The sequence below is a fragment of the Mauremys reevesii genome, linkage group 1, assembly GCF_016161935.1.
Source record: "Mauremys reevesii isolate NIE-2019 linkage group 1, ASM1616193v1, whole genome shotgun sequence".
In the NCBI taxonomy this organism is placed as follows: domain Eukaryota; kingdom Metazoa; phylum Chordata; order Testudines; family Geoemydidae; genus Mauremys; species Mauremys reevesii.
In genome coordinates this window covers 300347454-300362043 of record NC_052623.1, presented here as the reverse complement: position 1 = coordinate 300362043, position 14590 = coordinate 300347454, and the positions used below count along the sequence as shown (strand labels likewise).

Below are 14590 nucleotides of genomic sequence, written 5' to 3'. Positions count from 1 at the left end.
AATAAAATCTCATGATTAAATGCCTTGAATTTTTTAGATACATTCAGTTTACTTTAGAAGTCTTAAATGGAGTTTTATAGAAGCATCCTACCAGCTCCATAATAAAGATTGCTTGCATATTTACATTTTAAAGCAGAGGAGCAAAATCCTCTCTTCGATACTTTATTTTAATTTAGCTTCTAAGTATTTTATATACTAACTTTTTCTTGGGGCAAATGAATTTAATTTTTGGTCACATTTTTAATAACTTTGACAGAACACGCTTTTGAAAATCTTTTTGAATTTTTTTCTGACATTTGAGTTTCTGTAGCTGAATAGCCAGTCTCTAGAAACTCTTGACTTGTGTGCATGCATTCACACACTTTCATGCTTACAACATCTCAGACATAAGCCACTTTTTTTTTCAATTTTAAGTTATTTTCCTTTTTTGCTATATACTATTTTTATTTAGCAAAAAGGCAATAGAACAAGTTCTACTAGTTAGTTCTGCTCTCCAGTACTACCTGCTGCCTCCCTGTGTCCTCAATCTGGCATAGCATAGAAACCCTGGAAGGTCAGGGAGACATCCTGGTCAATAGTGGTATTGGGATGGTAGGATATATGGCTGGGAGAAGGAGATCTCTGGCTGCAGAGGACAAGATGGAGGTTCCAGAGAAACAAAAATTTAATGGGGCTATGAATAGGGAGGGTGGAAAGAGAGCCTAATTAGAAACATAGGGGAAGAGGCAGAAACAGCAATGATACAGGGAGCTAATTGGTACAAGGAGTGGTGGTGAGCCCACTCCCTGGGCACAAAAAGACAGGGCTCCAATGGTACTCCTACCTAGTATGCCAGGAAGCTGAGGCAGTAATGCTGCAGGGAGCAGAATGCCTCCATGCTAAGGCATCGACACTCGGTACTGCTTTACCAGCTATGGGAGTTAGGGGCATATCATCAGGATGGGCCAGGGCATCAACAAATCCAGAGCTCTCCATGGTGCTGCTGCCATGGCTCCACAGGAATACCTAACATGATGCACCTTCGTGACATGCCAAAAGTCGGGGCAGGATGGGGAAAAAAACCAACATGGATAATGTTCAAGTCCATTGACTGGGCAGATGCAGGGGGTCCACTGGCCATCCGCTGCGGCCGGGCAGATGCAGCGGGCCGCCAACCGCGGCTGGACAGCTGCACTGGGTCCCCCCGTTGCGGCTGGGAGCTCCATCCCCCACGCAAAATTCACAGAGTTCAATGAAAGTCACGGATTCCGTCACCTCTGTGACAGAATCCTAGCCTTGGTGATAGGTTGAAAATGCAAGGGAATTTGTTAAAAAGGTAAGGAGTCAGAGAGCAATGATTGATGACTTAACTGTCAGTTTCCTTAATTTTTAATGATTGCATGGGTGATATTTTCACTTCAGCAATCTTCTCTCAAATGTATTTTGGCCTATACATTACTAACCTTAAAAAAGATCTAACAGCTAGCTTTTGTGCATTTGTTCCAACAGTTATTTAATAAACTTCCAGTATCTATTTGCACTATAAAATCTTTTTTCTTTTAAGTTAACAGAGCTGTTTGGGAAGAAATGGTGAATGCGTGCTGGTGTGGTCTTCTTGCTGCACTGTCGCTGCTTCTTGATGCCAGGTACTCACTCTATGTTAATTTTTGCTGATCCTTCGTTGGTTATGTTCACAATTCTGTCCAAAACTGATTTTTTTTTTTTCAAAGCTGTCTAGTTGGCTGGCGTTGGCGAAGAAGTTGTTCACAGGAAATGGGGAATGAATGATTGTGGTGGTGATTGTGATTTAAGGAAGGACAGTCTGGCCTTGCAGGAATAATCTTCCTGATGATCCCTAAAAATCTAACATAAGTCCTAGTTCTATGTGGGATGAGAAATCATTTTATCAGAGAATTTTTTTTCAACTTTTCATTAAGGCCAAGTTACAATTGTACATTACTTATAACTTAATCAGGATCAGGTTAATATTCAAAAAAACTGGCTGAAGATTCTGGCCTGATGGCTGGGGCACCCTGTTCTTGCTAAAAAGGTTGACCAAATTTCTAAATACCTGTTCTCTTTTTGGTGCTTCTCTTGTGCGTGTACATAGTGTGAAAGCTTTTCCATTACAAGGACAGTTCATATTTTACTAGACCACAATTCCATAGAAGTCAGGGATCACTCCTGTAGCTGCTAACAATAATAAAAAAAAAAAATGTTCTGTTTAAAATGTGTATCCTTTACTGGAGCATTAAGTGAGCAAATGAGGGGATCTCTAGGAAGCTGGTATTTTGTCATAAGATGAAACTATTTAAAAGCTTCCTCCCCAAACTCAAATTCGTGGACACAACCACCACATGTGCAAGTATGTTCCCCTTTCCCCCCAAACACTCGAAGTAGAAAAAATAAGATGGATTTTACCTACAGTTAAATGCCATCCATAAACTAATTTATATTATTAAAAAAAATTGTTATGAACTAGACAAATTGAAGATGAATTCCCTTTCAGTTATAGAGACCCTCCCATCCTGATCAGTGTCTTTGTACCAATGTGTCTTCCAATTTTTTTTTCTGGGTTGTTTTCTTATCAACATCTTTTTCAGTAAAAATTTTATGCATCTTAAAATTTAAACCTTTTGTTCCCACTATAACTGGGATAAAAAAACAGATAAGTTCATGGAGGATAGGTCCATCAGTTGCTATTAGTCAAGATGGTTAGGGATGCAACCCCATGCTCTGGGTGTCCTAAGTCTCTTAAGTGCCAGAAGCTGGGAGTTGACAACAGGGGATGGATCATTCAATAGTTGCTTTTTTCTGTTCATTCCCTCTGTAGCATCTGGCACTGGCCACTGTTTGAAGACAGGAGACTGAGCTAAATGGATCACTGGTCTGACCCTAAATGGACGTTCTTATGTTCTTAGCTTCCTTCTGGGTCAACTCCTAAAAATGTGGTTAAAAGTCTAGAGCAGGCCTGCACAACTCGTAAAGCGGTGAGGGCCACATTACTCCAAAGAAAACAGCTGAGGGCCAAAACCCCCCGGCCCTGCAGAACACCCCCCCCCCCCAGCACCTCAGGGTCCCGCGGAAACACCTTGCCCCAGCGCCGCCCAGCCCTGCAGAAACAAACCTTCCTTCCCCAACGCCTCCCCACCAAAACAGCTGTGGGCCAAAAAGGAAGGTTGGGGGTGGGGAGGTGATACTTTATTTTAAATCAACCAGGGGCTCCCAGCTGAAAGGTGGCTGGGAGCCCTCAGGGGCAAATTAAAGAGCCCGGGGCTCTGGTGGCCGGGGGAACCGGAGCTTTGCGGGGCTGGGGCAGGGATTTAAAGGGCCCAGAGCTCCTGCCGCTGAGGGGAGCCCGAACCCTTTAAATCCCAGCCCCAGCCCGGCCGCCGGAGCCGGGGTGAGATTCAAAGGGCTCTGGGCTGCCTGCAGCCTCGGGGAGCTTTGAGCCCTTTAAATCCCAGCCGGGGCCGGGATTCAAAGGGCTCTGGGCTGCCGGCAGCCCCGGGGAGCCCTGAGCCCTTTGAATCCCGGCCGTGGCTGAGATTTAAAGGGGTCAGAGCTCCCCGCCGCTGCGAGCAGCCCAGAGCCCTTTGAATCCCGGCCATGGGCTGGGGCTGGGATTTAAAGGGCTCAGGGCTCCCCGCAGCTCTGGGCTGCCCGCAGCCGCGGGGAGCTCTGACCCCTTTAAATCTCAGCTGCGGCCGGGATTCAAAGGGCTCTGGGCTGCCTGCAGAGCACTGTGTGCGCGGGATTTAGAATCCCCCCGCGGGCCACACAGTGAGCCTCCGTGGGCTGCATGCGGCCCGCGGGCCCTATGTTGTGCAGGCCTGGTCTAGAGAGAACCACCTTGTATCCAGATTTCACAGAAAAAATGTTTGACTTGTAAATATTAAAAGAATAGGATCTTTATATTATTTACATTCATACATACCTCTTGGTAGGACTTCAAATCGGGACCCAATTAAATTAGATTTTTGAAGATTTACATATTTAATCATTTTTACACTAGCAGCTGGAATTTTTCAGTGAAATGATACCACTTAAAGGATAAAAGCCGTGATTGCTTCCATTGAGGGATTTATTTACTAGTAGCTATGGTTTTGCAATATTTTTAATTAGATATTTTTCTTCCAAAAACCCTCTTGACTCCTCATAAACATTCTTCTGATGGTAGAAAGCTAATTTAAAAAAATTACACATCCACTCTACACTCCTTATGCTAAATCATTCAGAATAGAAGAGCTATGTAATAAGAATTAGAGTTCCAAAATGTTTTTTTAATTGGTTAAATTTGCTCTTTGACGTTTTCAGTGTTGACAGTATTGTATATGAATTCTTGCTGGCTTTTACCATCATACTTCTAACCAGCTGCTTATTTCTATATAATGACTATCTGACTTGTCTCTATGAAACACTTTGTACTTTTTTCAGCACGGATGAAGCTGCCACAGAAAATATCTTAAAAGCAGAATTGACCATGGCTGCACTTTGTGGAAAACTGGGTCTTGTAACTTCAAGAGATGCCTTTATCACTGCCATTTGCAAAGGCTCCTTGCCTCCTCATTATGCCCTCACTGTACTGAACAGCACAACTACAACTCTCTCCAGCAAATGTAAGGGTATAATTAAGGCTAAATTGTATACTCATTTGTTTCTTTAGTCTTATTTCGCACGCTACGTTAACCCATGCTTAATGTAAAAAATGACAAGCCACAATGACAAACTTGGAGTACTTTTCTTTTTCATGACATGACTGTAAACATAAGTAAGTTTTTAGTGTCTGCTGGCATAAAATGTTTGGCAATATATGTAAAACTGAAAAAGCTGATACTTCAAATTGATACTCGTGACTGTGGCCCCACTGTGCACGTGCTGGAGCCTGCCCACATGCAACACTTTGCATGATTGGGGATTTGCTTTATTTATCCACTATAAACTTTGAAAAAGAAAACTGTTTTTTGGTTTAAAAAAAAAAAAAGTGATGTGTAACTGACATTTCTGGTAGTGATGCATTCTAGATATAATGGCTCTTAGGCCTCCATCCATTGTATTCTGAGTATCTATTTTTTTAAATGTAATTACATTTAAAAAAATTGCTAAAAGATCTTATTTAATCTGTGCAGAAAAGTTTACTCAGCATTCATATTTTCAAGAAAATTATACGCATTATTTCTTACATGAGTTTTTACAGAGCACAAAAATATGTCCAAAATAACCTGTGTTTATAGTACTCATATTTTTTGTAACTCCATGGGTTGGATCATATTTTCCACATCTGTGAGTGGTAGGCACCCTCTCCTACCTTCATGGAAGTTGGGTTTAGCTGCCACGGCAACACTATTCTCTACTCTTCCCTGATATCCTTCGATCCCACCAGGGAATGCCTCAAGGTTGAGGGCTCTTGCATGAGCAGGCAATAGACCAGGGGTAGGAGGAGATACAGGTTGCAAATAGAGGTAGTATAGTCCTTCCACCTATAATGCAAAATCTACTTGTAAATTGTTAAAGGCTAAAGCTGTTTTAAGCTTTCCTACAGATCCCTGCACTTTGCACTATAGTCTCTCTCCTTACAAAGAGTTTTCTAGACACATTTAACAGCATGTCTTCAATATAGTCGTAGCAGCATGTCTTAAATATAGCTCACACCTGTTGGGCAACTAGTGGGGGAAGAAGCCTTCATAACCAATGTGGAAGTACAGGGTACTTGTGTTGATGGCACTGTGCCTGTGTTAGATCCCATGAGGTGATCTTCTTCTAGGGAAGAAGCCACTGATGTTTCTTGGGGGGACAAAAGCAGAAATATACACACCCCCATTTGGAATGATCTGGGGAAACTCTGATTTTTTCTTTCCTTCATGAGGTTTTCCTTAGGAGAGGATGATCTGGCCTATGTTGCAATTGGGACCATTAGCTGCCATGTCATATTATGACTATCATATACTTATAGGTAGGGCTACGTTTTAGTCATGGGTATTTTTAGTGAAAGTCACGGGAAGTAAACAAAACTTCATGGTTCGTGACCTGTCCATGACTTTTACTATATACACCTGACCAAAACTTGGGTTGGAGGGACTGCCTGGGGGCACCACAAGTGCTGGGGGAGGGTAGCTGGGGAGGGGAGTGCAGACAGCGGCGTGTGGCCCGGGACCCCCGCTGGTGCTGAGGGGGAGTTGGCAAGGCCAGCAGGCTCCCTTGGCGCATTGTCTTCGCCAAGAGTGCTGGCTTTGCAGCTCCCATTGGCTGGGAACCACAGCCAATGGGAGTTGTGGGGGCGGTTCATGCAGGCGGAGGCAGCCTCTGCCTAGCGAGTGAGGGGGATGTTGACACTTCCGAGGAGCCCTCCAGGTAAGTGCCGCCCAGAGCCTGCCTCACCCCGTCCCAGGCCCCAACCCCATAACCCTCTCACACACAGACTCTGCTGCTTGGGGAGGGGGGCATGGTGGCCCGAGACAGCCCCAGCAGTGGCTGGTGCAGAAGTCATGGAGGTCATGAAAAGTCACAGAATCTATGACTTTCTGTGACACACTCGCAGCCTTACTTATAGAATAAGGAGCGAAGCCTTGACTAACCTGGAGATTTGCACCATTGCAACTTGTAATGGTTCCACTGAATCATAATTTATAATGGTGCATTGCATCCATATTAGTTCTGGTGTTTTGAGTGCATCGCTGCATAGTTTGCAGATGCAGCATTGTAGTTACCTATCCCATAGTTCTCGGTACAGGTCTCAAAGAAGGAGCTTCTGGGCGTAGCAATCTACAGTTAAAAGGCACCATACCAATTTTTATAAGAACATGAACAGTATCAATTAGAATTTTTCAGTGTATGAAATATGTATTTTGTAAAATGAAATGGCATTGTTATTGCATTAAAATATTTTTAATGAGGCTTAATGTTAAATATTCTTTAAAGAAGATTGAATGTATTGCATTTTGTCTATTGCATGAATTAATTTTAGGAATTTTCAGTAGCTAAAAACAAAGTGGTGAGCAGTACAATAGTCTTTGCACAGGTTGGTTGCAGAAAGGGACTAATTATCTTTATAGCTGTAATAGGACAGACCTGCCTGAGATGCTCTCCTATGGCAGGCTGCAGCACAACGGGTGCACCTGTCTGTTTCCCCAGTCCAGCTATTAAAAAAAAAAAAAAAAAAAAGCTCAGTCTCTTTTACTGTCCAGTCCAGAGTCCTGCCTCTGGGCATAACTTATTCAAATACATGTACAATAGTCCATATAATCCTCATAGTAAAACCATTCTTCAAATTCCCACAGTAAAACATATTAAGTACAGTAATTTTCCATTTCCTTCTCCAGGGACATCACTTCCAGGTGAGTCACCCACCCGTGAGTCCACCAGCACTTAGTTTCCAGTTCCTTTCTGCCCTTGCACCATGGCCCCACTCTCCTGGCTGTCCACCAGTCTTATGAGTCTTCTACCGAAAACACACTCCAATGACTCAACCATTTCCAGCCTCCTGGTACTGGCTGTCTGGGACAGCAGGCTAGCACCTCTGCTGGTTTCCTAGCCAATCCCTCCCTATTCCCAGGGAGGGCCTGCAGAGCTTTTTGCTCTCTTCAGAGTTCCTGTCTGTCCCAGGCAGCTCTCACCTCCCTCTTTCCTTTCTCCTTCCAGGCAGCTGTCACCTGTCCCTTTCCTTGCTCTTTCAGTCTGTACTCTTGGGCAGCTCTCACCTGCCCTTCTTTCTCTTCCCCTTATATGTCCCATGTGCCACCTTTTAACCCCAGTTGGGAGGCAGCTAATCAGTCATTGGTGCACTGGCCCTGCTTTCTCTTAAAGGGGTCAGTCACTCTATGACGCTAGCACTGTACTTGGGAGGCCTAGTGCAGCTTCAATATTTTCACTTTGAATACACAAGCTACAGTGGTGCAGAGTGACTTAATTCATGGTAACCACAATGAGCCTTACACACAGAAAATGCAGTTTTGACAGCATTGGCAATGCTTGTGCACCATTTGAAACATTTTGAGTGTGGGTATGAAGTATATTTCAAGCATGACAAATGGCTTATTATGGTGTTTACAATACCAAAATCCTCCAGTGCAGATAAAACTAAAGGAGGACATGTGGTTTGTCATTCTATAAAATACAGTAATACTCTCATGAACTGGTATTTAAAAGGAACTATCACCCTGAAGTCCCAGTCAGTTTAAAGAAAAAATTAAAATAATTTCTGGAACTAATCTCCAGAGTCCCTCTCTGAGTTCAGTGGTTTTATAATCCTTTCTTATTTTTCAAATGTTTCTCTTTTTGTGTTTGGAAAAGCCACACATACAAGGGAAGGTGACTGACAGAGCAACTGAGTATGCACAAAGTAAACAAAGTGGAAAAAATAGAGCAAAATCCCTTTTTCTAATCTCTTCCCATTCTAATAATAATTTTGGGTAGTGTTCTTTGAATGGCTTTTGCACATTTCCACTCCTGTGCATTTGGAGTGTCTAGGCGGCGGCGTTGGCACATCCAAAGAGTGGGAATGTGTAGAGTCCATCTCAAACACTGGTTACTGATGAGTAGCCTTTATTTACTTTTAACTATAGTTAGGTACACATTTTTCAGGTAGAAGTGAGATTGTATGAGGTCCTTTTAAGTTGATGGTTTCCCTTTCAAAATGAGTATCTGTTACGCTGCAAGTCCTATGAAATAGTAGATGTAAGTGAGAGACTATTTTTACCTATAAAATAAAGTGACATAATGACACTGCTATAAATATAACCTATTGGCTCAGTCCTGCAAAGTTCTCAATGGGACCGCTCATGTGAGTAAAGTTACTACTTACGTTTTTGCAGCCAAGTTAATAGAATATTTACTGCATTTTACATGAGGATTTTTCTTTGTTCTCTAGCTTATTCGATTCAGGGGCAGAATGTTCAGATGATCAGTCCATCAAGTGAATCTCACCAGCAAGTTGTAGCAGTAGGGCAACCGCTAGCTCTCCAGCCACAGGGAACAGTAATGGTAAAGTACAATTTCTAATTAACTTTTTTCTGTTGAATTACTTCCTTTTTCTGTATCTGATTCTCTCTCAATCCCTTTCTTCCTATGTGATTCCTGACTACTACAATGAACTGAACATACTCACTATGACTCTCTTGCGTATTTTCTTGTAGCAGAGATAATGGATAATCTTTTAGTGTAATAAGAGGCCCATTTTTCTTAAAGTAGCCTCCTAATTTTTTCATAGCTGGGAGAACCTGTGGACATGAAAGATCTGTTATCATGTAAGAGGTGGCCACTGTGGCTCTTTATGCACCCGAATGACCCTTTATCATGACCATGAATGTCCCCCTCAACTATGATTTTAAAAATGGTTAATGTAGACAGGGTCATATGATTGAACATCCATTTTTTTAAAAATGTCAGTCATCTGGAGAAACAAAGTGTCTAATTTCTGGAAATAAAACTGAAAATAATTTGACTCTGTTTACGCTGTCAAGCTATTCCCAACCCTTATTCAATTGGGAATGGGGGACCAGTTGTTGAAAGCTGTTGAGTTACTTCCCTGGTATGGATGCATCACATAAGTGCAGGTTTTTTATTTAATATATCATTAAATATTTTTTTAAGATTAGTGATTTTACTAGGAATGCCATTGATTTCTCATAATACATTAAATATAACAATGTAACATGTTCTGTCTAGCTGACTTCAAAAAATATCCAGTGTATGAGGACGTTACTTAACTTGGCCCACTGCCATGGAGCAGTTCTTGGTACATCATGGCAACTTGTCTTGGCTACTCTACAGGTATGGTGTAGGTAATGCATGTATTGCTTTTTTATTTGTTTGTTATAATAATTCAGGGTGGGTTATGATTTCTAAGATGTGGGCATTATTGATTTGAACACGGCAACATATGCTTAGATTGTATTTTACTCATTATATGTTCTAATGTCCATAAAGAAGTGCTCTAGCACTGTCCTCTGAACTTAGTTTGTTGCATCTGCCTGAGAGAGCAGGTGTAGGCTGATTGATCTCTAAAAGAGTTGAAGCGTTAGCTTCTTCTCACAAACTGAGGAGGCTTTTCTCATGGAACTCAGAAAAATATTTATAGATCAGATATCTCCAAAAATACAAATATAGTATTTTATATTCATCGATCTTTATAGTTGCGTTAGAAATTTATATTTTACTTTACTTTATATTTCAGCATCTCGTATGGATTCTGGGTTTAAAGCCTGGTGTTGGAGGTGCCTTAAAACCCGGGAGAGCTGTAGAAGGACCCAGCACAGTAAGAATAATTGTTCATTCTGTAATATAATGATTGTGCAATACTTTCTCTTGAAATCTACAAAATACATTTTTCTGTCCCTTAGGTTCTAACTACAGCAGTTATGACTGATTTACCAGTTATATCCAATATACTTTCAAGACTATTTGAAAGCTCACAGTAAGAGACATCTTCTTATGACCTAAGTATTTGTTTGTATCAGCGAAGACAGTGTTTTGATAGCTGGTATTTTTCAGGTACCTTGATGACGTGTCTTTACATCATTTAATAAATGCCCTTTGTTCCTTGTCTCTGGAAGCCATGGAAATGGCCTATGGAAATAACAAGGTATAGAACACTTTGTTATTACTTTTCAGTTATGTATTTGTAAAATAGGCATCAGACTCATGTTTGTTGTTAAGCTAGATTACTGTTTTTTAATATCAAAATAAGTTAATGTTACATTTGATATGAGCATAAAATTAGCACATTAAGACAAGGAATTTTCTGGTTCTTAATGATTGGCAGTGCTACTAAATCTTCTGTGAACCCTTGTGTAGTATTTTTATCATGTTTTCTAACATTAAGCAATGTCGAGCATTTCCATTGAGAATCAGGTTGTAGATGGATGAGTTTTTTTTTTTTTAAAGCTTTGTAGATTTCAGAAAGCTAGGATGTTATGAAATGACATGGTATGCTCTGGGATATATTAAAATGTTCCATTTCAACCAATATCTTCTAAAATGCTTTAAAACTAGTTTGACAGTTTTGGTTTAAAACAAAAAAAGCACATCACTAGGTGGGAGTCCTGGGGAGAGAAGTGGAACAACTTTCTGAGCCCGCTACCCTCCAGAGATATTTAATGAGCTTTAGGGGTGAGGATCCCCCTGGAGGGGTGTGGTATTGGGTGGTGTGTTGCTTGTTCTTTTGCTTTGGTGGTAGTGTTTTCAGGAGAGAAGTAAATACAAAAATGACTAAATGATTTTTGGTTTATGATGTACTAAAATTATAAAACTGGGAGAGGGGACTTCAAAATGCAAAGAAATGAAATTGAGTTAATAATTTGAATTTAATATCAACTAAAAATGAGAACAGGGAACCTCACGTTAAGGGGAAATAGTAAAGTGTATTCTGCAGCATAATTATAATGTGACAGCCATTTGACTATGTGGTGATAGTTAATTTTTTTTTATAGTTGAGCGTAAAATGCTACTGTTTTGTACACAGATCAAATGAATGAGAGATTGATCACATCTCTTCATGAACTTACAACTTTGATCCTGAATCTAGGATAACAGTAATACGAGCTTTGCTAAATATTTAGATAAAATAATCTCTACTGTTAGCTTTTATAAGTTTCTAATTTAAGTCTGTTATGATGGAGCAGAAATTAGATTATTTTGTTAGTAAAGCGTGTTAAGATTTTTCTGTTGGGAAGGATAGCATTATAATACATTATTATGCGAGAGAGAGAGAGAGAGCTTTGGGAGGGATTTTAATACTCATGCTACTCAAGCAAACTCGGTGTATCAAAAAAGGAAAAAATTGTTATCAAAAGGGAGTGTTTGTCTCTCTTCCTATCCCCTTGTGGCTGGTAATAGCATAGTGTTGCTGCATTTGTGGAAACCTCCCAGTCTCATTTAGCTGCAGTGTGAGGTCTGTGACTTTCATAAGTTGTTAAATACAATTACTGTAATTAATGGAAAAATCTTACCAGGAAATCAAAAGAAAGGGAACATTTCTAAAATTACACTAGGTATCTCTAATCATGTGTTTAAATTCTATTTTACTTAGGAACCATCTCTTTTTGCTGTTGCTAAACTGTTGGAAACGGGACTGGTTAACATGCATAGGATTGAGATTCTGTGGAGACCTCTGACTGGTCACCTCCTAGAGGTAACTGATTTGTCTTATCATAAATACTACTATATATAGCTCTTAATAGAATCTTTCTAATATCTATCTTTCTGCAAGCGCTTAACTAAAAAGAATACTGATGCTTCTTTTTACCTAAATGTAACTTTTTTGATCAATCGTCTTAGTTTTAGTTTGTCTGACTTCCTGTTTCTAGAATTGGTGTATATCTCATTTACCTTTAAAGATGTTATTGGAATTGTTTTTTTTTTCTCTACAGTGTTAAATATCTGCCTTTATATATTTTAAGCATGTTAAGATAAAGCAAAATGATTATCGGTTTAACATTTTTATATACTACTTGCACCTCAGAGAAGTTTAATTCTGAATTCATATAGCCTATTGGGTAGTTAATGTTCTCAAAATGAAGTTGAGCACATTTCCCTGACATAGTAAAGCAATAATCACTATTCTGGGTTGGCACTCCTCAGCATAATCCCTGAGATTGAGCTCATCTCCAGAGCCTATCATCTTCCCCGTGAGGAAGACTTGAGGGTACCTTAGTCTTCAAAGACTTAAGACAAAAGACCTTTTATCCTACAGGTCAGCTCAGTATATCAGCCATCTCCTGGGTCTCTTACTCATGTTTTCCTTCAGCAGCTGATCTATTACAGACTCTTGCCCATGCGGAACACCAGTCACAACTTGAAATGACAAATTCCACTTATAAACAAACATTCTTTTAAAGTGCTGCCTTAATCCTAAAAGTGCTGCATTAACCTCAAATTGGGCCTTCATGATGTTATGAGAAAGATGGATAACACACAGTGGACACCCTGCCAGACTTCCACTGAGGGGAAAAAAGTCCTTCCTGATCCCCAAAACTGGCAATTTGGTCCAATTTCTCCCTCCACCCAGAATCTGCGAAACATAGTTGGAACTATACTTCAGTGGTATGTGGCCAGGAGAGCAGAAGAAATCCTAGCAGGATGGCTGCTGTGTACCTGGGATTAGAGCCCTGAAAATCCGTGGGTATCCGCTTTATATCCATGGATATCCACGGACCATTTCTGTGGATGTGGAGCCCAGCTGGGGAGCCGTGGCGGACTCTCCACCTGACAGAGTCGGGGGAGCACTGAGAGCAGCTCCCGGCCATATCCCTGCCCCCTTGGCTCCCCGCCTGGCCGAGGGCAGGTGGAGGATCTGTGATTCCCAACCAGGCTCCGGCAGAGGGGATGCCTGGGAGCCTCAGCCTGGCCCCCAGTGTAGAGCCCTACATATCCGTGGATCCGCAGATCATTTTTGTGGATCGGCTACGGATACACATTTGTGTATCCGCGCCAGGCTCTACCTGGGATGTTTTACATATAGCTGGGAGTAAAGGGCATGAGAGCCACCCTTCAAGCTTGGCTAGTGAGTGGTAGACGGGGTGGTGGAGACACTTCTCCACTCCCCACTATCACATCCCCTGAACAGTTGAATCTACCCTTCCCTTGACACAGGCATTGTCTATCCCTGACAATCTCATACATCCCCATCCCCACTGAGAAGGGGTTGGCGCAGCGTTGTCTTTACAAGTCACTGAAGGCTCAAAACAGTTTTTTCTTGAGACTGACACAGATATATCAAGTATAAAAACATAGAGAACTGCTCATGGTATGTTTGCACAGCTTTGCAGAAGATGGTATGCATTTGTAGTGTTTAAATTTCTCTGCACTACAAATAGTGATTTATGAAAATTTAGAACTGGGCAATCTTGACGTGAGCTACATCAAGAAACAAAGGCAAATCAATTTTGAGAGGCCAGAGAAAATTTAATGTCTCTTTGATTTATGGCATTATACCTATCTTTTTCTCAAGGGTTTGAAAGAAGAATGGAGTGTCGTCTTCACATTATATTTCTTAACATTTGTACAATAATTTTAGGGTTATTTAAATGTGCATTTCTATGTATGACAAACCAAACACAGACATACATACACACACACACACTGGCTTTTGTTGGTTACTTCCATACTGTTATATTGAGGAATTTTTTTGCTGTACTCAAAAATAGATAGTGAACCTGGGTATTTGTTTCACAACAGTTCAAGGTCAAGTTAAATGAAAATGAGTTACAGGCACACCTTCTAGAGCAGAATTTGGTTCTTTGTGTCACCATTTTTAAGCTACCAATATCTAAATTAGCAATGATATGTATTGCCTTTTCATTTAATTTGTGAAACTATATTTTGTTGTACTGCCTTGATTTTCACATTTACTTCTGCCTCTCTCCCTATTGCTTCCTCTTGTTTCCTTATTCAGAAGGTAAGCTTTTCCTACAGATGTGTTTTCCTTAATCATTATTAAACTTAGCCTTAATGTTTGAGGCCCTTACCACCTAATTGATAGAAGCAGGTTGTTTTGTGAAATATAGGAAAAATAGTGAAATACAGAGGTTTCAGCTGTTTGTCTTATTCTTGTAAATTAATATTTGATTATCGTTATTTTAAAAACACTACGTAGTTTATATATCCAGTCTGAATT

General features: G+C 40.7%; 1 protein-coding gene across 8 annotated transcripts in view; it reads left to right on the top strand.

Moving 5' to 3' along the window:
* Positions 1 to 14590, top strand: part of MON2 (MON2 homolog, regulator of endosome-to-Golgi trafficking) — a 163172-nt gene that overhangs the window by 69066 nt on the left and 79516 nt on the right. For all 8 annotated transcript variants that reach the window (XM_039503322.1, XM_039503312.1, XM_039503343.1 and 5 more), the window contains 8 exons: positions 1544 to 1625; positions 4417 to 4598; positions 8846 to 8958; positions 9643 to 9747; positions 10151 to 10231; positions 10317 to 10390; positions 10468 to 10558; positions 12005 to 12106. In XM_039503322.1, the coding sequence (XP_039359256.1) occupies positions 1544 to 1625; positions 4417 to 4598; positions 8846 to 8958; positions 9643 to 9747; positions 10151 to 10231; positions 10317 to 10390; positions 10468 to 10558; positions 12005 to 12106 (830 nt within the window). The remainder of the gene's footprint in view (positions 1 to 1543; positions 1626 to 4416; positions 4599 to 8845; positions 8959 to 9642; positions 9748 to 10150; positions 10232 to 10316; positions 10391 to 10467; positions 10559 to 12004; positions 12107 to 14590) is intronic.